This window comes from Amblyomma mixtum, chromosome 4 (genome assembly GCF_055824585.1).
Source record: "Amblyomma mixtum isolate Tamu chromosome 4, ASM5582458v1, whole genome shotgun sequence".
Lineage (NCBI taxonomy): Eukaryota > Metazoa > Arthropoda > Arachnida > Ixodida > Ixodidae > Amblyomma > Amblyomma mixtum.
In genome coordinates this window covers 143,532,721-143,560,026 of record NC_143015.1, presented here as the reverse complement: position 1 = coordinate 143,560,026, position 27,306 = coordinate 143,532,721, and the positions used below count along the sequence as shown (strand labels likewise).

The window sequence follows — 27,306 nt, the reverse complement described above, 5'->3', positions numbered from 1 at the left end:
TCTTCTCGATGGGCACTAAACCTCCCTTGGACGTCTTGCAGACATCCTGAACATCCACAAGACAACCAAGGGAGTTTTAATGCCTATTGGGTTAATTAGCAGCGGCGTCCAAATCCCACCTCCTCCATACATTCCCTCACGGCGTGGGGCACTTGCCGCTTCGTTCCCGAGTTGTACCAGAGTGCAGACGTTACCTGAAGCCCAAACTCAGCCCCTGTTCCCATACAAGGTTCATTCATTTTATGCCTCGAGGAAATAAATATTCAAAAATGACGGAGAAGGCCTACGTGCTAGAGCGACAATGACAGACAGCACTGCAAAGTTTCGGCAAACTTCTACCACTTCATGCTCTCGGCGATCAAGGACTGGCCGGCCTGGCATTCCATCGTGTTTGGAATACGGCCCCTGCGGCCGGGAACTAAACCCGCGACATAGCTGTCGCCAAGGTACTACTGCGCAACTACGGCGGGTGGCATCGAAGAAGCCCTCAAGAGCACTGGATTATTAATGCGGGAGCATCAATGTGGCTCATAGACACGAAAACGGCATCGTCCAAGAAGTGGCTGCGTTACAAAACTCGCAATTGGTGCTTAATTCATAAAATAATGTATCATAACCCCAGACTGCACCGCGGCCTTACACTTCCTTCGTCATATGTTTCATCACGAGTTGACCATGCGCATAAAATCGGCATTCCTTTCTCTAAAACAAAATCCGCAGCTGAGTCTTTCCTTCCACGAACAGCAAAGGACTGGAACCACCTTCCCGGAAGTACAGCCTCCATCATCGACCATCAGCGTTTTTGTTCCGCCTTAGCTACCATTGTATAATAAGAAATCAAACGCCTTGTACTAAACCACTGTATACAACCACTCCCCTCTTCAATGCCCTCGGGCCTTGAGGGTAGAATAAATGAAATGAAACAGTGCGACATCATCAAAGGTGGGAAAATACGAAACAACCAGTAATACCACTAGTACTTAAACTGCACAAACTACAGAGGAATTAAATGCAAGTCCTTTGAATGTTTTACAAGGCTGCTGATCTGTGCAAGAGTACTTTCTGACAGGCTTATAGGTGCATGTTGGGAAACTTCACAAAACTGCACAGAAACATGGCGTAGATGAGAAACGAAAACCATGAAAAAAATGCGTGGTTTTCGTTTCATCTATAATTCGTGCAGCCGGCTACCGTGGAGGTTACAGGCTCGTCGTACATACTCCCGAACATGAAAGCACGCCTGGGCCAGTTTTCCGGCAGTGTCCACTGAACGGACACCACATGTGTGCACCTTTAGCTGGGCACATTCTCCTGCTTCAAAAAACGGCAAATGCTACCGCTGCCTTGGATCAAATTAGTTCCCAACTGCACTCGAAAGATTTAATGCAAACTATTTATGGCACAGGTTTTGTAATATTTCTGCACTTCAATAACCGATGCAATGTATCGTAACGGGAAAGGCTGGTAAGCAATTATCACACAACCATCCCTTTCACGTCCGAGGCTTCAACCAATCAGCGTAGACTCGAGTAGGTATGTCCTATTAATGGACACTTATGTGGGTTCAGGTCACATATGCACACTGTCCATTTTGGACAGAATTCATTAACATAGAATGTATTCATACTGTCCTTTCTTAACATTTAGTCCTTTGGTAAGCAGTGTTTCACAATGTCAGGACAGAATGTCATTGAAACTTGTTCAGAAGAAAGAACAACAATGTACACTTATAGAAAACCCGTAATGTTGAAACTTTTATTTACACGACAGCCTCCCGTCAGGTTCCTAGAATAAATGGTGTGGGGAGGTCTTGCCATCGCCTTTGCGTGCTCACAATGTCGCAGGAAACAAACGCTCCGCGGAAACGCCGAACAAGTGGCGCTTGTACAAACCCGAACATTTTCACACAGCTCGCTGCGTAAAATGTAAAAACTTGTTCAACATAGGTTGACATCAGGTGTGGCTTGAACACCACTTCAATGCTGTCAGCAATTCATCAACGTGCCAACCGCCAGAAAAATTGCACAACTTCAAGCTTTCTCAGCAATGGCAATGTCTTAACAAATTTCTAGAAAAACGCTCCGGACACATATGCACACAAACACACGTGCAAATACACGAAAGTACCTACTAGACACGTAATGCCATGTTAAACCGACAACACGATCAGAAAACCCTGCACACAACAGAAAATGCGTCCTGTCCTAGAAAACTGTACAAAAAATAAGCCGCAGGACCTCATAGGCCCCAGTAGGAAAAACGACGCGGCCAAACCACACAACATGAATGGACAGAGCTTTGTACGTGTAAAAATTTGAAGGACTTGGGACAGGAACTACAGTGCACGGCCTAACCCTTTGCAAAGAGGCAGTCTACACAGCTAAGCTTGCACAATCAAAGCAACAAGGCACTTCACCCACAACACGCACATCAAAGATAGCTGCACCAAGTTAAAAAAAAGCTTTACTGAGCTCATCTTATGACTTCTTGAATGTTTCTACACTGCACCTGCTAACACCATTTGGAAGCTGCCAAGAATTTGTACTGTGCCAACTGTACCAGACTTGTCTAGAACAAGTGTTTCCAGTATAGGGCAAAAGTATTGCCCGTCATGGGCATGGCACTTATCTCCGACCTCTTTTTGCATCCTTCATTCATTCTCTTGTGATGTGGTTCAGGTATACCCAGAGTGAAAGTCAGTGCACCTTCCATTTCCTCATAACATAATTTTAACTGTACCATCAGAAAGTTCGTAAGGTACACAATATCAAAAACAAAATGCTTTCATTGCTGATATTATGCTGTAGGGGCCTCTACTTTTCCACATAATTTTTTAATATTTTTATATAACTCCATGACATTAGAAAATTTCACTGCAAGCCAAAGAAAAATGCACTAGGAAGATCAAAATCATGAGCCCGCATCATGAAAAGAAAAAAAATCCCCCGATTCCAGAACGGCATTATCATCTTCGCATCTAAATTTCACCTTGTGTAAAAACTAAGGGTGTGCGAATAATGAAATTTTCTAATACGAATTGAATACGAATGTGAAGAAAAAAATGGCTTTAAATATCGAATCGAATATCTGTTCAGTGCAAAAAAAAAAATGTTTCATAAAATGAGAAACAAGCAAACATTGTTGCCCATATTTTTTTTAAAAGTAGTGTATGGTCTTTGCAACTGAAATAAACAAAACTAGACTGCCTCAATATCATAAAAAAAAATATGATGTGCACAGAAATGCATACTACTTGATTAGACAACAAAACAGTCTCCAACCTGTAATGTCGTCGTGAAAAATTAAATCCATAAACTGACAAGACTGGCAACAAAAAATAACACGATGCCTAGTACTAGTAAAATCTCATTAATTCAGGGTGAATGCATGGGCCTACAGGTGCAGTTATCGCGGGCGAGCGGCGAAGCACAGAAATCGAAACTACGCGGCCAGGCTATCTTTTGGCCTAGGAACGAAGGCCCTCTGAACGTTGTCATGCCCAACGTTACAACCACTTAAAAGGCGCGTGCATTACAATACAATAGGTGGGATGTTTACAGGATCGCATGTCCTGTTGCGACACCTTGACTCGCCACTTCAGAAGCCTCACGTGAAATTCCGCAGTAGGCTTTCCCGGATACCGTAGTTGACCACAACGAGATGGCGAAGGTCACACTCAAGAGAGTTACGAAGTCGACAGGACGAATGCCATGGGTGTGGACATTAAGTATGTAACATATTACGGAAGGACAAAAAAGTACACTTTCGCGTTGGGATTGTTCAAAGCGAATCGTCGGCCATTTTGTTCGGAGCAAATGTGATATGTGGAAAAGCCCATCTGCGGAATTTCGCACGAGGTCAAGCCTCACGGCAGCGGAATGCAATCGGTCCACGCGATAAACGACATAGAGAGAATGGAACAGGACTTTTGTATGGTTTTCCTGGGACTTAAACTCCATCGGATAATTTGCTCAGATACTGTGGTTTTGCCACGGTCGAATTTATGAAAGTTGGTGTGGTATACAATCGCTGGTGAGTATACGAGAATTTTCAAATATCTGAAAATTGTCGAACATTAATTTCTGAATACGAAATAAATATGACACAGATTCGTATTTGAAATTTCGAATATTCGCACACCCCTAGTGAAAACATATTAAAACATTGCAGAAAAGATTTGGAAACGTGATGATAAGCATAATTATAGAAGACTGTACCAAGCTTGGCACTCAAAGACACAAGAGATGACAAGTGTACCACGAGGACCTTGTTAATACACGCGTCCAAATGAGTAGCTTGGAGCTACTTGAATGGACGGCACCGATCGGGCAGGCTGTGCGCCAATCACAATGCACAGCTGTTCACTGCAAATACCCCAAACAATCTGGCTTCAAAGATTACAAGACACTGCCCCCAAAAAAGTGTTTCCGTAATACAGAAACTTTCCGTAATACAGAAAGCTTCCGTAATACAGCAGAAGCAAGATGGAAGTATACGACTTGGCGATATGCTGTGGGACTGTGAAGTGTACCTTTGATTTAAGTTGCGGTGCCAAAAAGTTGCCGGAGGTGGCACAGCTTTGATCTCCAGCAAATGAGTACTCTTCATCAACACAAAGTGGACTCCCACAAATCTGATGCACTGGAAAGCAATTTGAACTTTGAAAATGAAAACAAACTTTAACTCAACAGCAGTTAAACTACCAATCAACGGACATCTACCCAAGACTATTTGCTCGGCAACTCTAAACCACAACGTGTAAAGCACCCACACTCCAAATAATGCTGCATTATTGCCTTCTCAGCCTAGTACACCAGGGAGTTCTATTCATCCAAGCAAGTTTTGAATCTGGCCACTTTCATGCACAGTCCTTTAAAGGCTTGATACCCATGCAACAGCTTTTGATACAAATCACCTCAGGCTGGCATCTTTGCATAGCATCTGATTCGTATCCAGAAGGTGCCAAGGCAACAAGGTACTACAGTATTTTTCGAAAGTTTAAAGGCCACTTGGCACATGACCAGAGCCATCACCAGATGTCATGACAAGGCTTTGATAGTTGTACTGTTGCCTGCAAGGTGTACAGAGTAAACAGGACTTGTACGCTGCTGATTGGAGGGCCAACTGGACACTGTCAAAACACCACCAAGACAACTCCAGAGTAACACCAGGACACCACCAGAGCAACTCCAGAACACCACCACAGCACCAAGCAGGATCAGCACTGAGTGGACTCCATAAATTTGAAGACGACTGTATGCATAGTGCCTACTTTGCACGATGGCTCTAAACAGCAACACGCACCCCTCTGTCGTGAGAAATATGATAACTGCAAGCAAGCTCCCCTACTTTGTTCCAATTACCAACCCTGCAACTGTAGGTTTGTGCATCCCAGCATAAAAAAAAAAAACAAAAAAACTTGCTGTTAGTACCCTGCAAAATATCCCGCACCTACCGCGAACCTCCGCAAAGTGCAAAATCGGACGGCGGCACAATTCAACAAGTCCGGAAACAACGCAATGTCTCTCATTTCTCTTTCTTGGCGGCGTTTCCTTTAACAAGACAACAATTCACACTTTACCACCTATAACGAACAGTAGTTAGAGGGAAGAAATTAAAATAAAAAAAAAATGCACACACACACACACACACACACACATACAACCAGGCTCTTGCGTGGCCAAATGCACCTCAATTCAATCTAGGACACTGACAGGCACGCGCGCAAACACACACACAATGCTGCGGAGGCGGAACACAACCGTGATAAAAGAGCGAGGAAGGGGGTGGGGAACAAGTTCCAATGAGCAGTCCTATGGAAGCACAATCTTCATTTGGCATAACACCTTGCTGACGACGCGGCGAGTCCGCAACCAAGTTCATTGACATGGCAACAGCAAAGAGAGGAACATGTTGACACATAAATAGACGGGAACGCAGCAGTCCACAACAGTAACTTCGTTTCAAAAAGGAGGCACACAAAAAAAAAGTATCTGTAAAAGGCTGCCACTCTACACTTCACAAAACCTTTCATTGAACAAAAAAAAAATGCAGCGAATTGGGCTGTGGCCGGCTCCAGTTATAAAGCCAAGTTTTGGAACCAATAACTCTCAGCTTTGACAACAAAAACTCTCTATTGAACCAGGGTGGTGAAAGCTGGTGGGTTGCAGTCACACCACCACCTTTAACGAAGCCAACTAGAGGGGGAGGGGGGGGGGAGAGGCTGCAGTGCAAGACCTCTGTGGCAATTGAAGCATAATTAATTGAAATACAAATGGATGCATGCAAATCCTTGCACACTAGTGGAAACTGTTTTAGAAACACGTGACCTTCGCTGCTAGGGAGTAACTAATCCAATGAAAAAAAATAAATAAAGCACTTCGAAGTGGACTGTTAGGTTTTAGCCGGACAACCCTCGGCTTGGCTCACTGGGCGGCCTGGCACACCATCAAGCATTGACGTTTTCAATCTGAAATCCTAAAAAGCAAATTAGTGCACCCGCTAAAACAACAACAAAAAAAAGTTGTAGCACACAAGGCCCTTATTAAAACAGCAGCACGACAGCTGTCGCAGCGGCAAAGTTTGTCGTTGTCTAGACCGAGCAAAGTTCTTGAAAAATCCCTCATCTTCGCACACACTGCAAAAACACTGCACTGAAAAGCACCCAGCAAATGCTGTATCCACTCCTCTCCGGGGATCCAACCACAAGCAGGTGGCCGGCGACGGCAGAAGGAAAGGATTTCGATGTCCCACACAAACTTCTTTTCTTCCAACCACATCACGCCGCTACTACACCGGAAATGCAACAGAACTAGAAGACAGAACACAAGGCAGACGTTGATCTTCCTTCATCTTGCAAGCCGCCACGCAAAACGTGCGACGATGCAAGAGGGACGGTGGTCGCCGGTCTTCACAAATACCCGAAGTAACGCCTCAGTGATGACATAAAACAGTGCGTACAAACCGGTTTGGCAAGCAGACAGGCGGCGGGCACGACGTTTAAGTTTAATGTTGTTCTTCGACACTTGTACAGGATGCTGCCATTACAGATGTCACGGATGCAAGTGACGGCCAGTTGCATAAAAGGTCGAATTACTCTGCGACAAACAATAACGCAGGGAAGCTCGACTCCCACGCTGCCGAGAGCACCGTATCTCCCTGGGGAACTTCTTGAGTGGAAGACGACTGGGTGGAACCTCGGGCGCTGGCGACACTGCACTCGTGATGAAAGCCGGCGCACAGCAAAACAGAAAATCATACGATCAATGCACTTTCACATTTTGGCAGCGGTAGCACGACTCGCACAATACAGAGCTTGCATGAGATCTTCCAGTATTGTGTCGACAGCGATGCAACCCCCGCCACTGAGCTGAATGGTAAGAGGTGCCGGATGGCACCAAGAAAGGTGTAGGATGGCACCGGTAGCCCGAGCAACTGCAGCGGCGGCGAAGACAACATGATTGGTGTTTTTTCCTTTCTCGTCACTGTTCAGTCGATGGGCTCAACCATGGCGAAAATTTTCCCCTCCCAGAGAGGCAGGATTTCGTTGTCGTCGGAGATCTCCTCGGAGACCACGTCCGTCCCAAACTCCTGACAGGAACGCCGGAAGAAGTACCTGCGGCCACAACAGAGAGAAAGGGCGGGGGTCTTTTACGGCCTGTTCCAGTTTACGGGGTTTAACGTCCCAAAGCAACTCAGACTATGAAGGAATGTGGCAGAATGTGGTTGTAGGCAGCGGGAAATCTGAAATTTCGGCAACAATGATGCAATAAGATGACTGGACATCATCGCTGTTTCAAATGCTAGCACAAAACTACTTGGCATGCTTCACCTAGAAGCTTCATATATTGAAAATGTCCTACAATCGTGAATTCTCAAAAAAACATTTCAGAACTGATGCAGTGTGGCGATTCGGGCTAGTTGGTTCATGACTACAACGAATGATGGCAGCTGGTGATTCGGGCTAGTTGGTTCATGACTACAAGGACTGATGGCAACTGGGGTTTCGAGCTAGCTGGTTCATGGCTACAAAGAATGATGGCAGCTGGTGATTTGGGCTAGTTGGTTCATGACTACAAGGACTGATGGCAGCTGGTGTTTCGAGCTAGCTGGTTCATGACTACAAGGACTGATGGCAGCTGGTGTTTCGGGCTAGCTGGTTCATGGCTACAAAGAATGATGGCAGCTGGTGATTTGGGCTAGTTGGTTCATGACTACAAGGTCTGATGGCAGCTGGTGATTTGGGCTAGTTGGTTCATGACTACAAGGACTGATGGCAGCTGGTGATTTGGGCTAGTTGGTTCATGACTACAAGGACTGATGGCAACTGGTGTTTCGAGCTAGCTGGTTCATGGCTACAAAGAATGATGGCAGCTGGTGATTCGGGCTAGTTGGTTCATGACTACAAGGTCTGATGGCAGCTGGTGATTTGGGCTAGTTGGTTCATGACTACAAGGACTGAAGGCAACTGGTGTTTCGAGCTAGCTGGTTCATGGCTACAAAGAATGATGGCAGCTGGTGATTCGGGCTAGTTGGTTCATGACTACAAGGTCTGATGGCAGCTGGTGATTTGGGCTAGTTGGTTCATGACTACAAGGACTGATGGCAGCTGGTGTTTCGGGCTAGCTGGTTCATGACTACAAGGACTGATGGCAGCTGGTGTTTCGGGCTAGCTGGTTCATGGCTACAAGGAATGATGGCAGCTGGTGATTCAGGCTGGTTGGTTCATGACTACAAGGACTGATGGCAGCTGGTGTTTTGGGCTAGCTGGTTCATGGCTACAAGGAACAAAGGCAGTGCAACGAAAGTCACCACCTGTGGTTGTCCATTTTCTCGTTGCACCGCCGTCGTTCCTTGCAACCATTTCAGCTTTCCTTTAACGGCCATCTTGAGTTTCTCACCACTTTTGGTCACATATGGGTGCTTTCATTCTAAAAAATTAGTCTGCAAGAACACCCCTGTACAACCATGCAGAGATGCAAACCACCCCCCCATGCAACCACCACTGCTCCCCAGGGCCACACCTGTAGTTTCCCTTCTTGCTAATGAGCGACTTGAACTGGCGCAGAGTGATGTCGCGGCCGGCGAGCTTTGTCCGGTAGGGGACCGTCTCCCCCGAGTAGCAGTAGCCAATCACAGTCATCTCTGTGGAGGGCGAGGGCGGGGCCTGCTGTAGCTGGGCTTGAGGGAGGGGGACAGAACTGGACCCGCCACCTGGCCCCGTCTGGGGTGGCCCTCCGCCGCCGCCGGCCGCTTGTCCAGGGGTTGGCCCGCGCGACGTCGCCTTGGGCCACTTCCTGCACAGGAAGGGAGAGGAGGCGGAAACAGGTAACTATGTCAGATCCTTTATAATAACCAGTGGGTAGTTCCAAAGCACTTTCACTACAGCTTCAGTATGAAGCATGTTAGGCCTAGTGACACTGAGGAAGCCGCAAGTGAAACGAAACGCTATTAAGGCGGAAGCCTTTAATGCCTCATTGTTGCAAGCGGGAGCTGTCGACAGAAATGCCACGCTTTTCAATTGGTCGAAATGGTCGTGACGTCACAGTGCGCGAAATTCAAACCATGCAACCAATTAAAGGGATGGTATAGTGATGCTCCAAGTGAGTGGGACTGAGGTTAGTTCATTGCTTAATTAATGAAGTAGCCTAATTAACGTTTCTAGACAGACCAGATAAATAAACAAAACCGAGTAGGAAATTGGTCCAGTTGGGGAATCGAACCAGGGTCTCCGGAGTGCGAGTCAAGCACGCTACCACTCCGCCATTACAGCTCGATGGTTTGAAATGAACAATGAACAAAGGCCCATCTAGTGAATACGGTGTCTTCATTCACTCCCATCTTCCTCCCTTCCTGTTAGGCAAGGTTCAGGTGTTCAGGTGTCCATCGAGATATGTGATACAGATACATTTCCTTTCCTCAAAAATCAATTTACGGACCAGCAAGGCGAACGGGCGATGGCGTTCTGTGGACTCCCTGGCAACATTGCAAGACATTGTCGCATTCCGTTCTTAGAGGCGAAGCTTAACATCTTAACCACACATCAGTGACACAAGCAGCAACACCGCGCTTAAGGCTTTCGCCTCACCGCACTTTAGGCCAACAAAGTGTCCCCCTGAATTTTTCCCGGTGTGCAGGCAGCCAGCACGTTGTAGCAAAAGCACGCCACAGTGTTGATGCATTCTTACCACATGCTCATGTGCAACAGAAAAACGTGAGTACTTGTTCTTTTTCCTTTCTGGAGCACCTAGTACAAGTAAACGGCAGAGCAGAAAAAGAAGGGATTCTGATAGCCAGTGTAGCAGGTGCATTTATAAAGTGAAAACGTCCACTGTTGAAAATTTCGAATTTCCGGACGGAAACGAAAACCGTGCTATGGCACTGATTCTGAAACTGTGAAATACCAAAGCTGAGAGATTTCTGGAAATGAACGTTGCCCATGATTTGTCATGACAATAAAGTTTCCGCTTCAGGAAAATATTTCGCGGGTTCTAGATTTTCATTGCAACAGGGTTCGACTGTACGAAGTGCAACAGGGTTCGACTGTACGAAGAGCAAGTCCAGAGGAAACTCACTTTGCCCTCGCCATCTGCTGACTTGCGCTGTAGTTCACCTCCAGCCTGCGCCGTGCCTCCACGAGCTGCGTCATGGTGTCCGGAGGCTGCTGGGTGGGCGGCAAGCCAGATTCCTGGGGACCCCAGCCAGAACCAGGGACCGAACCACAGCCGGAAGGGATGCCGCACGAACGGCTTCGAGCTGGGCTGTGTGCAACCAGACAGTCATGGGGGGTTCCTCACGAGCAAGCAGATTTTTTGTAAACAGAAAAATGGCACCTCGGTAATGGTAAAGAAAAAAAACAACGTCCCCTACCGTTTATCCCCAATTCAGTGTGATCAACTGCACCTACACAACTAACCACTGCACCTAAAAGCCCCAACACTGGACCATAATTCCCTGCATATTACAGCAGTCTATATACCGTATTTACTCGAATCTAGGCCGACCACGATTCTAAGCCGAGACCCGAAAGTTGAAGGCCACAGAAAAAAAAAAACTTACCTCGATTGTAGGCCGGCCGAAAAAACAACTGCGAACAAGAGGTACAGCACGCAAACGACATTTATTGCCAGGAACCCGCTCAGGCTGATCCCGGGCTGGCGTTTGGACGAGGAGAAATATGCAACGCCAGCCCGGGATCAGCCGCCGAAGTCCCGCCCGGCTTGAAGATTTGACGACTGCTCTGCAGCGAGTATAACTTTCCGCTCGAAGCCGGCACTATAATGGCACCGCCTGTTTGGTGCCATGGTGTTGGTGATGAAAACCACGCACGAAAACTTCACTGCTGCGAATGTGCTCACGCCACCGCACGAGAACAGAACAAGGCCAAAATGGCAGCCAGTGCTCATGTGTGCTTTGATCAGTATCGGCTACGGATAGCAACGGCTACGGATAGCAACGGCTACAGTGCTGTCTTTCGTTGGCGTTTTGTGGGGGCGCCACCTGCGTGCTACATTTATTCGTATTTTACGAATACGAAACCTCGAAACAAAATCCTCGAATCTTAGCCGACATAAGAGTTCTACATCTCGTTTTTTTTAAAAAACTATCGGCCTAGATTCGAATAAATACGGTAGTAGAATCTCAATAATACGACTCTCACAGGGTTGCAAAAGATATATCATCCAGAACAAATTCTGTAAGCAGAATCATGGAAGTGCATGCACACAGATTTGTTTACAGCTGACGAGATTTATTTATGGATGCGCAGCCACAGATCATTAATAGCGCTGCAGACAATGCAACTGGCGATCATGGGTCAGCAATCCGCAGACAACATGCCACCATTCACTGCTCAGAGTGCGTACTGCACAAGTATAGCAATCACATCATCAGCAATGTATGGGCAGCGCTTAGTGCTCCAGGATGCAGTTATGGCTCGTGCATTCATGTCAACTGCAGTGGCATGGGAGAGTGTTCGGTACACAGAAATTCTGCACACTGTACACAATGCACTCCGGCTGGAGCATTTCATGAATTCGCATCATCCCGAAATTCGCATCAACCATGTTCGTATCATCAAGATTCTACTGTGATACTAAACTTTATCCATACTCACAGACTGTCAATTCTTGAGAATTATAACTTCAATTTAACAGGACAAAGAATTTGTTTAAATTATGCTGTGCTCAAACTCTACGATGCTCCGGCACTTGATGCTGACACAACCAAAAGCAACAGTCTAAATTTGCCTAAAGTTTGAAATACCGTTGCTTGTGCAAGCCGGAAAGCAAAATTCCTGCTAAAGCGTTCCCAGCTCGATCAACTCACCCGACAGAGTTCTGCTTGGATCGCGACGATGTGCCAGACGTGGTGGACTTCTTGTGGCTCCGCGAGGAGTCCCTCTCCGGATCGGGGGGACCCAGGGGGTAGCCGGGGACCTTGTGGTTCAGGATCCAGGTGTTGACCCTGCCCGACAAATCACGACCAAGGGTGAGACGCGAGCCCACAAAGAAAGCCACTTGGCGCACAAGCAGAACACTACCATCGTAGCAACCGTGCTCCAGTTCCCTTTATATCCGGAGTCAGGGGTTCTCAAATTGGGTTCCACGGGTCCCTTGGGTTCTTAGGAGCGCTTTTAATGTTCCCCAAGCACATGAACAGGTGCATGCCTCAAGCCCAAGTTTCCTATATGCAATTTTATTTTGGGATTGACCATACTGTAGTTTCTCATAGCAGGCCACTTCAACATACAGTTGAGCCTTGTTATAATGAAGTTGAAGGGGCAAGACGATTACTTCGTTATAGCCCGTGTTGACTAAGCTCCCATAGGGGAATTGTCATTCCTTCGTTATATCCATTATTTCGTTATAAACAGTTTTGTTACAATGAGGTTCGACTGTAAACCCATATCAATATATAGCCAGCCACTACTGAATTTTGACATCTTTTCAGGGGCCATGCATCTCCATACTCACTTTTGTACGCATGTTCGGCCAGAAAGAACGAAATCCTAGCCACTCAGAATCTTTTCGGAAGTCAATGCGGTTCCCCAAGGCTAAAACTCTTTCACACAGGGTGTTCAGAAAACTGACAGCATCCCCCACAGACAGGAAAATCAACATCACACTGCCGGGCAACTGCCATTATTATGTGTAGCTGTCACTAGGTAGGCAAAACTTGTTTTTTATTTTTCGACATAACTTGTTGAAACTTAGCACGCAGGTGTATCATAGAATGCCGACTTCAAATATGCATTTAGATTTCAAATATCTCACCTGGAAGAAAATTTATCGCAAAATAACATTCAAATTAGGCAATTTCTTACTGGCCTTTATAGTAATTTATCAGTTAAATGATTTTTTAAGAATAATTAAACATTTGCAAAGGTCCAAAGCACATGCTAAAGCTTTCTTTTTTCCTTTAAACATGATATATGGGCAATTAGGCAAAGTGTGGGCTAATTACCGCCACATCATTTTTTCTTTCCAACTTTGTTGTTTATTTATGATCAACAAAATTAGTTTGTAGACATTCTGTTAGCTTTAGGCTGTGCTTTGGGCCTTTGCAAATGTCTGCTTATTCTTTAAAAATGTTTATTTAACTGATAAATTACTAAAAAGGCCCGTAAGAAATGACCTAATTAGGATATCTGATTTTGCCATATATTTCCTTCCAGCTGAGATATTTGAAATCTGAATGCATATTCGAAATCAGCATTCAATGATACACACAGGTGCTAAGTTTCAGAAAGATATGTTAACAAATAAAAAAAAAAGTTTTCAAGACAGACATCCCACCCTTAACGCAGCGGACGTTGGGATTCTCAAAGAGACCGGCTGGATGCCAGTTTCAATCAGTTTGAAGGTGTTTAGCACGTAATAAGAAGAACCCAAAAGGCGTCGAGCTGCTCACCGTTCCGTTGCTCCCTGGTTCACAGGCAGCTGCTCGCACACAGCACTGGCTCCGCTGTCCACCCCACTGTCCGACGGCTGTGGACCGCTCCGAAACGTCTTGCCAAATGCGCCACTTCCGCCGGATGCCGAGTTGCCCCCCTGCGCCCTCCTCCGGCTGCCATGCACTGCCTCATCGTCTGGCGAGAAGTCCCGCACGGCACCGCTGTCGCTGGAGCAGGCATCGCGCTCCTGCGAAACGACGACACTGATTACCTTCCGCAGAAACCAAGCATGCAGGTTTCACCAGAGACGCAGCGACATTTAATGGAGTTATTAACCAGCAGAGGTCAAGTCCATAGCACGCAAGCCATGTTGACAGATCACCCTATCTGACAGTGCACTGACAGCATTTGCAAAGAAAATCAAAAGCCTTCACTCGCACTGTGTACTACAGTTAATCCCGAATATGCGAAATTATTGTTTATACTGAACAGTTGGAGGAGCCCCTTGAAAATCCCACACAAAAGTACAGCAATACTGTTCAGTTTCATCGGACTCCTGTTCGCCAGAACATACGATATATCGAACAGCGCTCCACCCATACAAGTGCCGTTTCTCAAGGGCTTTCTACAGCAATCTTTCTTTTGTTGTACAGATGATGTAATTACAACAACATTTTACTGTTGATATGCATTTTGGCATAATTTATACAGACTGCAGCTGCTCGTGAAGTCACCGCACAGTGATAATTTCACCACAAATACATTATGAAAGCACACATTTCACAATGCTGCAGACAACAAACACAGACCCTTGCAAAACAGGCCGCGCATATACCTTCGACTTCTCTCACATAAAATTCTAATCCTTTTTGTCTTTCTACAGTTGCTCATGGAGTCACAGGACTGTGATCAATAAGAAGTCACAGTGAAAATTTTATCGTGAATACATCCTGAAAGCACACATTTGACAATGCTACAGACGCCAAACGAAGACCCTTGCAAAACAGGCTGCGCATACACCTTATACTTCTCCCGCATAAAATTGTGATCTTTTGTTTTTCCCTTTAGTTATCAGCAACACCTAAAAGGTCACGCACCTTCCTGTGCCAGAGCTGATGGCCGAGGACTGCATACGGCGATGGCGGCACCATGGCCGGTCCAAAGCGGTGCCGCGGAGAGGGGGCCCGTGGAGGCGTGTGCGACAGGGGCGAGTCGAAGACGCGTGACACGTGCTCGTCCAGGATGCTCTGGGAGCTCACCTCCTCCGCCGGAATGCCCAACAGCCGCTCACAGAAGCCGGGGTTGGCCGAGCCACCCGCAGCTGCGGCACCCGCGCCGGGGCCCGGCAGCGAAGCTCCTCCGCCGGACTGCAACGCCAGGTGCACGCATCAAAAAGCTGCTCCTTTTCAAGGCGAAAGCCTTTAAAGGGTCAGTCTACTGAATTTTATCGACCATATTTTCTCTGCGGCAACCGATAGCTCTTTACTCAAATTACCGTTTAGCCAGCTGTGGTGCCAAGGAGTGCGGTAGAACATTTTAAAACAGAATTTATTAATGTGGGAACACATCCGTATGAGATGGTAGTCTCATCTGGCAACCATCTGGATTTCCGCCGCGCGGCGACAAACATGGCGGCGCCCGTCGAAGCCGGACCTCTCGCTTCTGACTGAATTCTCGTTGTTGCTGCCTTTTTCAGTGCGTTCACTGGCCATAAATGGGGCGCCTGTCTTTCGCTTCGTATCATCTCGCCTTTAAGAAAACATATAAGAGATAAATTTGCTTTATTTTGATAATTAGAGTGACGATTCTGCCGCTCCTAGGCTTAAGTGGAGAGTCGGTTTGTTTACAGCAATGGTTCCCATCCTGACAACCAGATGGCGCCACTATAGGCTGAGTTTATTTTTGCGTCTCTGCTAGCATACGCTGAACTAAAAGTGGGAATGTGCCTGCGTGTTGCGTACGTGCAACTATAAATATTCATGTGATTTACAGAAAAAGCGAGCGGTACGCCTTCTACAGTTTACTAGAACAAAACGTGCGTTTCTCTGACATTTGGGCATACAAATGGTACAGTGAAAGCTCGTTAATTCAAAACTCGATAATTCGAATTTTCGGATAATTCGAACTACACTACTTGGTCCGGCCAAGCTCCATAGAGATCTGTGTATAAAAAAGCCCGTTAATTCGAAAGCGAGTCGGTTCCGTTACGGATAATTCGAACTACGCGCCACCGCGTCTGGGCGGCTTGGCACACAGCATGTGGCCAAAAAAAAAAAAAAAAAACTCCTCCGCATAGTTAGAGCCTGCTATGTCCTAAACGGGGACAGCAGATGGAACTAGATAAAACCTTGGAAGAGTGGGTAAAGCTTAAATGGCGCCATCACTGGCGCGGTGGCCAGCGGCACCGGAGGGAAGGGGTTGGCGACCGCGCTGGCGGCTGCCTACCCTCTTTTCCGCGCAACCTCCGGAACTCGCAACTAAATGCTCGTTAATTCGAGCCCTGTTATTTCGAAAATACAGATAAGCACTGTCAGCGCGGTCCCAGCCAACGCCCATGAAGGCTATGACTTCGGACGGGCACTACAAATTACAGCGAAAAACTTTTTTTTTCTTTGCGAGTGTCATCCATGCTTCCACCCATCGGTTGGCGCGCGCTCAGCCGCGAACAAGACGCCCTCACAAGCGCTGGCACTCTGCCAAAGTTCGCTTCCCCCTTGCAGGAGCTAACGTCAAAAGTGATGTTATCGCTGCGCTGCATCTTGGCGCGCCAAGAAATGCGTTGGGGGGGGGGGGGGGGGGGGGGCGTGACGGTGCTGAAAACGAGGCTTGCACAACCGAACAAGCGCTGGCACTCTGCCAAAGTTCGCTTCCCCCTTGCTGGAGCTAACGTCAGAAGTGATGTTATCGCTGCGCAGCATCTTGGCGCGCTGCGCCGCCAAGAAATGCGTTGTGGGTCGTGACGGTGCCAAACGGAGGGAAGCGTTAACGACTGACGTTTTTTTTTTTTCAGGTTCTTAGGCAAAGGTCGGGGGGGGGGGGGGGGGGGGTCCATTATGTGAGTGGGTTCGTTACGCGAGTAAATACCCTACATACACCGTAATGCAAATGGTTCTTGTCGGTTTTTTTGCCGCCATTCGATAATTCGAACATCGGATAACGAACGTTTTTCCCGGTCCCGTGAAGTTCGAATTAACGAGCTTTTACTGTACGTAGTATATTCACTTATGCTTCTACAAAAAAAAGACTACCACTTTCTTGAACAAAATGAACGTTTGGGGTCGCCACCATGCTTTTTTACGCGACTTTTAACGCCGAAATAAAATATAAATTCCTGCCTAAACCGGGCGCAGACCCCTCGTTATTGATGTTACAGGGTGCCAACTACCAGAATATGCCATTATTTATACACTCATCTCGGTGAGTAGACTGACCCTTTAAGCGCTCATACTCACAGCCATGACTCTGTCCGTCCTTCCATTACATCTGAAGTGATAGTTGTAACTAGTCATTACTAGCCACAAGTCATGACTAACTAGTCATTAACCAGTCATGAGTAGTCATTCATTAATCAATCATGACTAGTTAGTCCTTAACTAGTCATTAATCATGGCTAATAAGTTGATGACTAATCATGACAGGTTAGCAATGACTAGTTAGTCATTAACCAGTAATGAGTAGCTAGTCATTAACCAATCATGACTAGTCAGTCATGGGTAATGACTAATTAGTCATGACTAGCCAAACCAAGTCGCCCCATAACCGCCTCCTGTGTGCCAACGGCCGTGCGCCAAAGTTGCGTGTAAAGGCTTTCGCCTCACGCACTTTAGATCGTCAAAGTGCCCCCTGAATTTTTGTACACAAAGAGAGAAAGAGGGCGATTCATTACAGAACTTGCAAAAGAGATACTGGCCATGTAGGCAACCTGATGCCATCTCTCCATACTTAGTGTATGGTTCCCAATACAGAAAGCTAGTTCATTTGAACCACATGGGGATGTCAGCGCAGTCTGAATAAATCGAAGTTCTAACTACTAAATGTGAACAACACAAAAGACAGTACACTGCAAACGGGAAGCAGTTGGGTAGTGAGATTACAATGTTTGATTGCTGAAAAAAAGTCTGATCACCTTCCGCATTTTCTTTTCTCGTCTAATGCATGGCTGCAGTGTCCACTGACTAAGTGAGCCAGTTAACTATGCACTTCTTTCCTCAAAACCAAGTGGGGGTTTTTTAGACTGTTCTTATTTGTTTCATGTGCAAGTGACCCCAGATGGAGAACAAGCTTCTGTTCACTTCCAAGGCACCACTACTTGGTTTAGCCCTTTGTGACTCTGGAAACTTGTGGATGCAAGGCTAGAAAATTGCAGTAATTGCACATGCAGTGTTTGCACATGCAGTGTCGCGCATTCTGAGTTTGTACATGCCATGTTTGCACATGCCGTGCTGGCACCTGCAGTGCTTGTACAGGTGCCGCCAAAAGTAAATGGAAGGCAATATCAACGAGAAAAATTCAACCATTGCCTGCTCAATTCATGCATCCTTGAATACATATGTGCAGACTAATTGTGATTGCGCAAATTGCACTGAGCACCAACAAACATGGACCACTATGCTTTAGATTTAAAGAAATTAAACTTCTTTGACAAAGTTGCCTTCCATTTACTTTTGACGGCAACTGTACATGCAGTGTTTGCACATGCAGTGTTCGCACCTGCAGTGCTGGCGCCTGTGGTTCACTCTGATATACTGCTTGTGGCGATACTATTTGCACTTGCAGTGTTAGTAGCAATACTGTTAGCACAGATAATGCTTGCACCTACAGTGTTCCTATGTATGGCATCTGCTGCGATACTATTTACATCGGGGCTTTTTAAAATTTTTTTTATTTCAAACGAAAGTCTATTTACAAGAGTACAATAAGCACAATGCTGTAGGACCCATAGCCACAGGCTAGTTTTGGGTCCATCACAATAATGTACATTTTAAATGCGGCACGCGAAGACGACACATTGCGTTCATAAAGCAAAAGTTACATTCTCAACAATTTAGAGATAAACAAAAGTAAGCGTACACAATACACACATCCCCACAAAAAGAAAAACAATACACCATAGCTTCACATATTCATAAGAAACGTTTTCAAAGATTGTAGAAAGTTTCTTTCCAGTTTAATATCATCAGGTGTGCCATTCCAAATCAAAACTCCACTGAATTCTATTAGTCGTTGCCCGTAACTGTTGCGACACACTGGTAAATTGAAATGTTTGGCACTAGCCGCCCTAGTTTCCCTTCTAGGTCTTATAAATATGCTATGTGGAAGTGGATCATTAATTTGTAATATTTGGTGAATTGTCTACGCTACCTTTAAAGTGAATAGGGAGTGAAAAGGCAGAATACGGGCTGACTTAAAGGTGCACTGAAGAGGAATCTGAACTCGTCTTTTTGCCGCGGGAACTCGATCCACACGTTCCTAGCATTCTTAGAAACTGCGAACTATTGCCCTGTGTGGCCGATTTCCCTAATTAAATCGAATTAACGCCCGGCTCCCTCCTTTTTCTTTTTAATCCTCCCTCGTACGGTGGGCGGAGTCGACCAACGCGGGGAGTGCCTTTCAGCCAGCTCCGTGGAGGCTTTGCTTTGGCTTTATTTTGTTTCTTAGGTTTCCGCGAATAAATAGTTTCATTTGCAGATAATATAGCCGCAAAATAAGCCCGCAGAAATAAAAATATGCGCGGACTACAGTCGAACCTCGATGTAACGAAATTCGCGATGTAACGCATTTTTTTTCATTTCCCAATCACTTCCCCATTGAAAACCATGTATTTTTTTTCGCGATTTAACGAAGTAATTTTGCTCCGCACTTTCGATGTAACGAAGTCCTTGCGGATCGCATGCATGTGCCAGGAGCTACCTTGACAATTGAATGAGAGCTAAAAGTTTAGCCGAGACGAAACGCAGTTTGTATTTGCCCTTTTACGCGCCAATTTTGCCGGCAGTGTGGGAATCTGCGAGAACGTACCGCCGCGCCATCTGTCGTGCGCATACAAAGCCCGCGGCATGGAAGTTTCAACGCGCCATGACACCACTGGCGAGCTGTAGACTCTGAACGTGAAAGCGCAAACCGAAATTTTCTTGCAGCGTCCGTTCGTTTTTTTTTTTTTTTGCGTGCGAGGTCCTCGTAGACAACAACAAAAAAAAAGTCTTCAGTGTTGACAAACTCGTGGAGCTAGTGTGGTCGTACCTTTAAAACGGGTGAGCGGCGGAAAAAAAAAAAAAAACGTGCCCTGGCAGAGGAGGCGAGTGGCGAAGGGGGTAGAGGGGAGGCGTGGCGTGGGAGGCGCGCGCGGTGCATTCTGGGTGGGCGGCTTCGGCGCGGCCCGCGCGAAATGCAGCCGGCTGCATTCCGCGCCGGGCACCGTCAGAGCGCGCCGGTAGCCGCCGAACACGCTGGCGATCGGGCGCCGCTGTTTCGCGGACATGACGTCACCATGCCGCACGCGCACGCGCGCTACGTCGGAGTATAACCGCGCCGCGAGCACAATCCCACCGCGCCGGCGTGAGCGATGCGAACATTTTTCTCTATTTTTCTCTGATGCGTCCCCGGCTGCAAATGTTCAATGCTTATGATGATGATACCAGTAGCGACATCTTGTGGCGGCTTTCAGTACTAGGCGCTGCGCTCGTTCTTTTGCTATGCGCACACGGAGAAAAATGATGCCGTCGCGGTGTTTGCTATCACTCATTATGCTCCTGATGTAGAAAAAAACATACGGTGCCCTTGTTAGCGATACTATTACTCGATTTTCTTGCGTATTTCCTCAATAAGTGATTTACAAGTTCCCATCAACAAGCAGTGTTCCTGAACCAGTTATACTTTATTTTGACAGCTGAAACATGGGAACCTCGACGTAATGAAATTCGCGATGTAACGAAATTTTCGGCTGCAAGTAGGACTTTGTTATATCGAGGTTCAACTGTATTTGCTTCTACGGACTACTACGTATTACTCCGCCGATGGCAGAGCGGCAAGCCGCCACGGGACTGGGTGAAAGGCACTCCACGCGTTGGTCGACTCCGCCCACCGTACGGGGGAGAATTAAAAAAAAAAAAGGCGGGAGCCGGGCGTTAATTCGATTTAATTAGGAAAATCGGCCACACAGGGCAATAAGTCGCAGTTTCTAAGAATGCTCGGAAAGTGTAGATTGAGTTCCCGCGGCAAGAAGACGAGTTCAGATTCCTCTTCAGTGCACCTTTAAAGAGCGGTTTGATAGAGTCAGATAATTTTGAAGTAATAATTTTTACCGCTCTCTTCTGTAATCGGATTACAGGTTCAAGATATGTAGGATACTACGTGTTATTACCCCATGACTCTATGCAATACATTAGTTGGCTCTGCATAAAAGCAAAGTAGAGCACTGAGGCCACTTGAAACTCACCGAGGCGGACGCAGTCCCCGCTCCTCCTCCCCCAACCACGGGGGGGCCCCTGGGGGGCGCTGGGGGGAAGTCCTCGGCCTGCGCCCGGTGGAAGCGCTCCATCTTGTCCCCACAGTCCGCCTGCTTCTTGACGGCGCGCAGCTTCTCAATGATGGAGGCGGCAAACTTCTCCGGGTTCTTCTCCGCCAGGCTGTACGGGTGCTCCAGTTGGGTACGCTGCAGGCAGTCCGCCACCAAACACAGATGAAGAGGCACAAGTCAGAACAAGAGCACTAGACGCAACACACAGTGATACATACAAAAGAATAAATAAATCCTAGTGCTGCAAGCTATCACCACCACTAGCCTGGCAACTGAAGCCATCCCAAGGGAGAGCTCCTGGGTTACACCACTTGCGAAAAGGTGTGCAGTGAACAAGCAAACATTGCATGGAGCTTATAAAGGGTGCAGTCTGTTGGAAGGGGGTGGGGGGGTGGGGGGGTAGGCACTCGTCTTAGAGCTATTTTCCTTATCTTTGGGCCAATTATCTGACTGCTTGCATCGATACTGGCTGCACCTATAGTATTTGCATTTATACTATTTGCAGCAATGCTATTTGGGTCCACAAGGTTAAACTTCTGCAGGACAGTACAGTGAAACCTCGTTAAACCGTAGTTGGCCGGAACCCGGAAAAAGTACGTACTAAACGGTAGTACCGCTTAACAGGAGTAGCATAAAATCGCCCACTTACCTGCCAAAAAACAAAACCAGAGATCAGTAGTAGTTGAAAGAAGGAAAAAAAACATGCAGCCTTTATTTTGCACTGAAAAAGATCGGCAATCTTCGTTTGACGCCGGGGTGTTCTGGCAGCGACAACAGCAGCCTCAAACTCATTTAGGCCGCGAGCCAGCTTCTCGGCCAGTCCCTTTTTTTTCAGCGAACAGCCGCATCACGTTTACAGCACGCGCAGCCTCTGCCACTGTTGGGTCCGAATCACCCTCACTTTCCACGTCGTCCTCATCACTGTCCGGGGCGCAGGCACTGCGCGCTACCCACTCGAAAGTAGCGCGGGGAGGAGGTGAAGCGAGCGCGGCTTTGGCCGCTTATCTGTTCTTTCAGCCAGCGTCGGCTTCGCGGTTGTTGCTGCGACAGACACGCGTCTTATCTTTTCTCTTTATCTTTCCTCTGATCTTTTAACTCTCCTCTATCTGCACTAGGCAGCGGTGGTGGCTCGGCTGAGCCAGTAGGCAGGGTGCAATTTCCTTTCACCCTTCTCTCAGTCGCAACAAAACAGCAACAAGCAGCGCACGACTGCTGCGACACAACAAAGCACAAAAAAAAAAGACGCCAGCTGCTTCGGCCGCCTCCATGCTCGCTTCCCTCGCCCTTTCTCACGCTGCTGATGACGATGACCATACGGATCGCCTATGAGCAGTACAGTAGCGCCGCTCGTGGCAGTATTTTTTTCTTTTTGCTCTCGGCGCACCGGCTTTGCGGGCTGCGGAGTGAAGTCGAATTAACCGACGCACGACAAAATTTGTTCAAATTAACGAGAGTTTCGCCCCATATTATGTATAATTGTAGGGACCTCGCGTGCGCGTCGAGTTATTCGATTTTCCGAATTATGGCCTCCGCGATCGGCTCCGGCGGCTCGCCGTCGCGGAGGCCACGGGTAGTTCATGGAGGAAGAAAAAACTGGGGTAGTTATTGCTGCCGCGGCAAAAAAAAACCCCAAAGATGGCGCTAGTTGTATGATTACCAACTTTGGCGCCAATTTGTCATTAGAACCGTCCTTTGGGTCGGTGCTACCGGTGTGAATTCGTCACGCGCGAGTGCGACGAAAAGTGAAAATGGTACGTGCTAACCGATACGACCGCGATAAGCTGGTACGGTTTATGCGGATGCAAAATGCATTATGTTCAATGGGTGCTCAGTCGGGGACTTGACTTTACTACTTTTAAAACGAAAGTACTGTTTAAGCGGGTACGTTTTAACGAGGTTTTACTGTAGTACACGTATGTACCACTTTCTCACTGTGCTTTTCATGCACAGCAAACCAACAACGGTACGCCCAACTACCACTTTTTTTTTTGTGTGTTCTGCCCCCTATCGAGTACTCGAACAGTTCAGTGTGTTTTTACAATTTGCTAACAGGTGTTGTTGGTATACTGTGTGTTTGTCAAGTGCATGAGTAGATTTGGTGCGGAACAAACGGTGGGAAAAAAGCAAGTCCTGATGCCTGGCGAGTGTGTAAATTTACCCGTTTCTAAAACGCTCTTTAGTGATTCAATTCCAATTAGAGATAAACTGATTAGGGGTTCGAGCGTGCAGATCTCCTTTTTAAATGTTTTTCAGGCCAGATTTTGCCTGACAGCGCTTCCCCTAAATGGCTCGCTCAAAGTATGAGTGAGTAATGCAGTACTTTAAATAGGGGTGGAGGTTTTTCAGCAGAATATATGTAATGCGCATTTACGGTATATAGTGAAACAGTGCACTTTGAGTGATTACACTATGTATACTCCCACAATAAAATAGGTAAATGAAAGACGGGGCTAAAAGCTTGGAGAACCCAAAAATCACTCCAAGGAACCCAAGGTGTGTGGGGGAATGGGGGCAGCACGTTTCGATGGAGGCGAAACACAAAAGGCACCATGTGCTGTGCAATGTCAGGGCACCTTGAAGATCATCAGGCGGTGGAAATTTTTTGGAGGACCTCTTTCTCCCTACTTTATCCCATCCCTTACAGGGCTGTTCAGGTGTCCACCAAGATATGTGAGTCAGTTACTGCGCCATTTCCTTTCCTCAAACACCAAATTTTCAATTTTCAACCCAAGGGTTCCCTAGCATCCCTGAAAGCCAGTTTGAAAACTCCATGATCTACTCGAGCTCCAAGGGGATGTGCTGTATTCTTAACTGAGGCTTGGAATCACTTCAACATTCCTCCAAGGACTCTCTCAAGGCCAGAGCCCTTGCCCCATCCACTACCGCAGTTTTAGCGAGAGTGGCAACAAGCACTCACGGGGATGATGACGTGCTCTCCGAGGGAGTCCCGGTTGATGTTGGCGTTCTTGCGCACCGACATACGGTGGGTGGCGCGCTGGATCAGGGTCTCCTTGGCCGATGCCGAGGAAGGGGGCACGCTGTCCACGTCGGTGCCCGTGTCGTCCGTGTAGGCACCCGACGACAGGCTGTGCAGCTCACTGTCCTGGGCCGAGGGCGGCACGAAGGCAGAGTTGTGCACGTGGTATGGGTGGGGGACGCCCAGTGATGTGCCACTTCCACTGGCGCTGCTACTCTTGGGCCTGCGAACACAAGCAGTGGCACCGTGAGTACCCGCGACACCAGCTTAAGGGGGGACACTGGTCTTAGACCTATTTTTCTTATTTTTAGCCCAATCCTAATGAAACTGTACCATCTTGCTCAGTTTTTATACTGATTTCAACAATGAAATTACCTTTCTCATAAATCAGTTGGTTCCCAAGATAATTAATTTTAATGAGTCATTCATTAGTACCTCGGTGCAAAAAAAACTGCTCAATAAAAAATCATTTTTAATCCACGGCTGCATAGTATGGTGAGTAAAGAGTGCAATAATCAAAGCAGTTTTTCCGTTTTACCCTCATTAGTAATTTTACAGCACTTGGAATATCAGTGTTCAAGGTGTGAATGTAGTGCATCGGTAAAATTTGCGAAATTATAAATTTTTGAAGTGTGATTGAACAAATCTGCTTCGATTATTGCACACACTGTGCCTTCAGCTTCCCTTAGCAACTAATACAACATCTCTGTCTGTCCTAGATGTTGAGATATCGACATACTAAGATAGCCAGATGTCCAAAATTTTCATGCTATTAAATTGTCAGTGCCTGCATAAATTCAGCCCACACGATGATCTGAGTTTAATATTATGGTCAAAATGATGACTTCTTAAGGGGGGACACTGGTCTTGAAAAGAAAATTTAATTAATTTAGTCATAGTTATGAAGTTTTCAGGACACATGTACTTTTGCGCGCTGATTCTAGATATGTCATTTAATTTCATGTAAAACAATCCCTTGAGCACTTATGCACTTTTTATGCAAGTATTTTGCGGAGAGTTTTGAAGAAAATTTGCAGCAGGAAACTCACTGATATGTATGCCATTGGGTTCTCTTGACACCAAGGAATACAATAAGGGTAAAATTATCATCCTGGCTCTCATAGAACTTGAGTAATAGGGTATTGAAGCTGCCACTTCAGAAACAGGAATACACACTTTCCTTCTCATTTCTGAAGCGACAACTTCAAAACCCTATAACTTAAGTTCTATGATAGGCAGGAAGACAATTTCACCCTTATTGTATTCCTTGGCGTCAAGAGAACCCAATGGCATACATTTCGGCGAGTTTCTCGCAGCAAATTTTCTTCAAAACTCTCCGCAAAATACTAGCATAAAAAGTGCATAAGTGCTCAAGGAATTGTTTTACATGAAATTAAATGACGTATTTAGAATCAGCACACAAAAATATATATTCCCTGAAGATTTCGTAACTCTGACTTCATGAATAAAATTTTTTTTTTCAAGACCAGTGCCCCCCCTTAAGGGGGGACACTGGTCTTTGAGACCAAAAAATGACCAAAAAAACAATTTTCAAAAAATGACATTTGTGGAATTTATAGCTATCATTTTCCAACTGTACCACTTTCTTCCTTTAAGAAGTCATCATTTTGACCATAATATTAAATTCAGATCATCGTGTGGGCTGAATTTATGCAGCAGCAGACAATTAAATAGCATGAACATTTTGGACATCTGGCTATCTTAGTATGTCGATATCTCAACATCTAGGACAGATAGAGATGTTGTATTAGTTGCTAAGGGAAGCTGAAGGCACAGTGTGTGCAATAATCGAAGCAGATCTGTTCAATCACACTTCACAAATTTATAGTTTCGCAAAGTTTACCGATGCACTACATTCACACCTTGAACACTGATATTCCAAGTGCTGTAAAATTACTAATGAGGGTAAAACGGAAAAACTGCTTTGATTATTGCACTCTTTACTCACCATACTATGCAGCCGTGGATTAAAAATGATTTTTTAAAGAGCAGTTTTTTTTGCAGCGAGGTACTAATGAATGACTAATTAAAATTATCTTGGGAACCAACTAATTTATGAGAAAGATAATTGCATTGTTGAAATCAGTATAAAAAAAACTGAGCAAGATAGTACAGTTTTATTAGAATTGGGCTAAAAATAAGGAAAATAGCTCTAAGACCAGTGTCCCCCCTTAAGTTTCAGCTTGTCCCGTACATCCTGGACACACATCCGACATTTAGCCGACACATTGTGGTTTCCTGGTCAGGTGACCAGCTAGTTGTTTTGTGCAATGCCGCCTTGCGTTTACATTTCCAACCACAATAGAACCTTGATGATACGATCACGGGTGAGACGAATTTATGTTTGACAGGAATTTGTAAAATTTTCGGGCAGAGTGCACTGTGTAGAATGGGCAGAATTTTGCATGTTCTGAGCCCCCCCGTACCATTATGGATGATAAAAACGTGCAAGCCACGACCGTATCCTTGCACTGACCACACATCGACAATGCCGTGACCACTAGTCAAACGGTATGCACCAGAGGCAGCGAGCGGCAGCACACTGTAAACAGAACTGCGTGAATACACTTCCCATGGTTCTGCATACAGGTTTTGTTAGTTTTAGATGACAAGTATTTTTCACTACCCGATGAGATTTACATCATCAAGATTCTACAGGGCAATTTGGAGACATCCAATTTCTAGGCATATCCAGCTCTCTCATTTTCTATCCTCCACGTTCACCATATCACTGATGGACCACACAACCCTGACGCTGAGAGTCCCAACGGTTCGTCAGACACGACCACCAGTTCAGTTTGATGCCCACCAGGTTACTCAGTTGGGAAAAGCACATACTCCGTCTCCTTTGGCCTCTCTATTAACTTCAGGCTGTTGTCCTTGCAATTGCATTGTTAC

The 27,306-nt window shown here is 46.3% G+C and overlaps 1 protein-coding gene across 2 annotated transcripts in view; it reads right to left on the bottom strand.

Moving 5' to 3' along the window:
* Nucleotides 1-1,603: 1,603 nt before the first annotated feature.
* Nucleotides 1,604-27,306, bottom strand: part of LOC149348557 (axin-1-like) — a 38,578-nt gene continuing 12,875 nt past the window's right edge. For both annotated transcript variants that reach the window (XM_089588181.1, XM_089588182.1), the window contains 8 exons: nt 24,328-24,610; nt 21,330-21,545; nt 14,992-15,261; nt 13,912-14,141; nt 12,328-12,465; nt 10,575-10,760; nt 9,024-9,296; nt 1,604-7,615 (listed from right to left, as the gene is read on the bottom strand). In XM_089588181.1, coding sequence (XP_089444307.1) covers nt 7,489-7,615; nt 9,024-9,296; nt 10,575-10,760; nt 12,328-12,465; nt 13,912-14,141; nt 14,992-15,261; nt 21,330-21,545; nt 24,328-24,610 — 1,723 coding nt within the window. In that variant the 3' untranslated portion in view covers nt 1,604-7,488. The remainder of the gene's footprint in view (nt 7,616-9,023; nt 9,297-10,574; nt 10,761-12,327; nt 12,466-13,911; nt 14,142-14,991; nt 15,262-21,329; nt 21,546-24,327; nt 24,611-27,306) is intronic.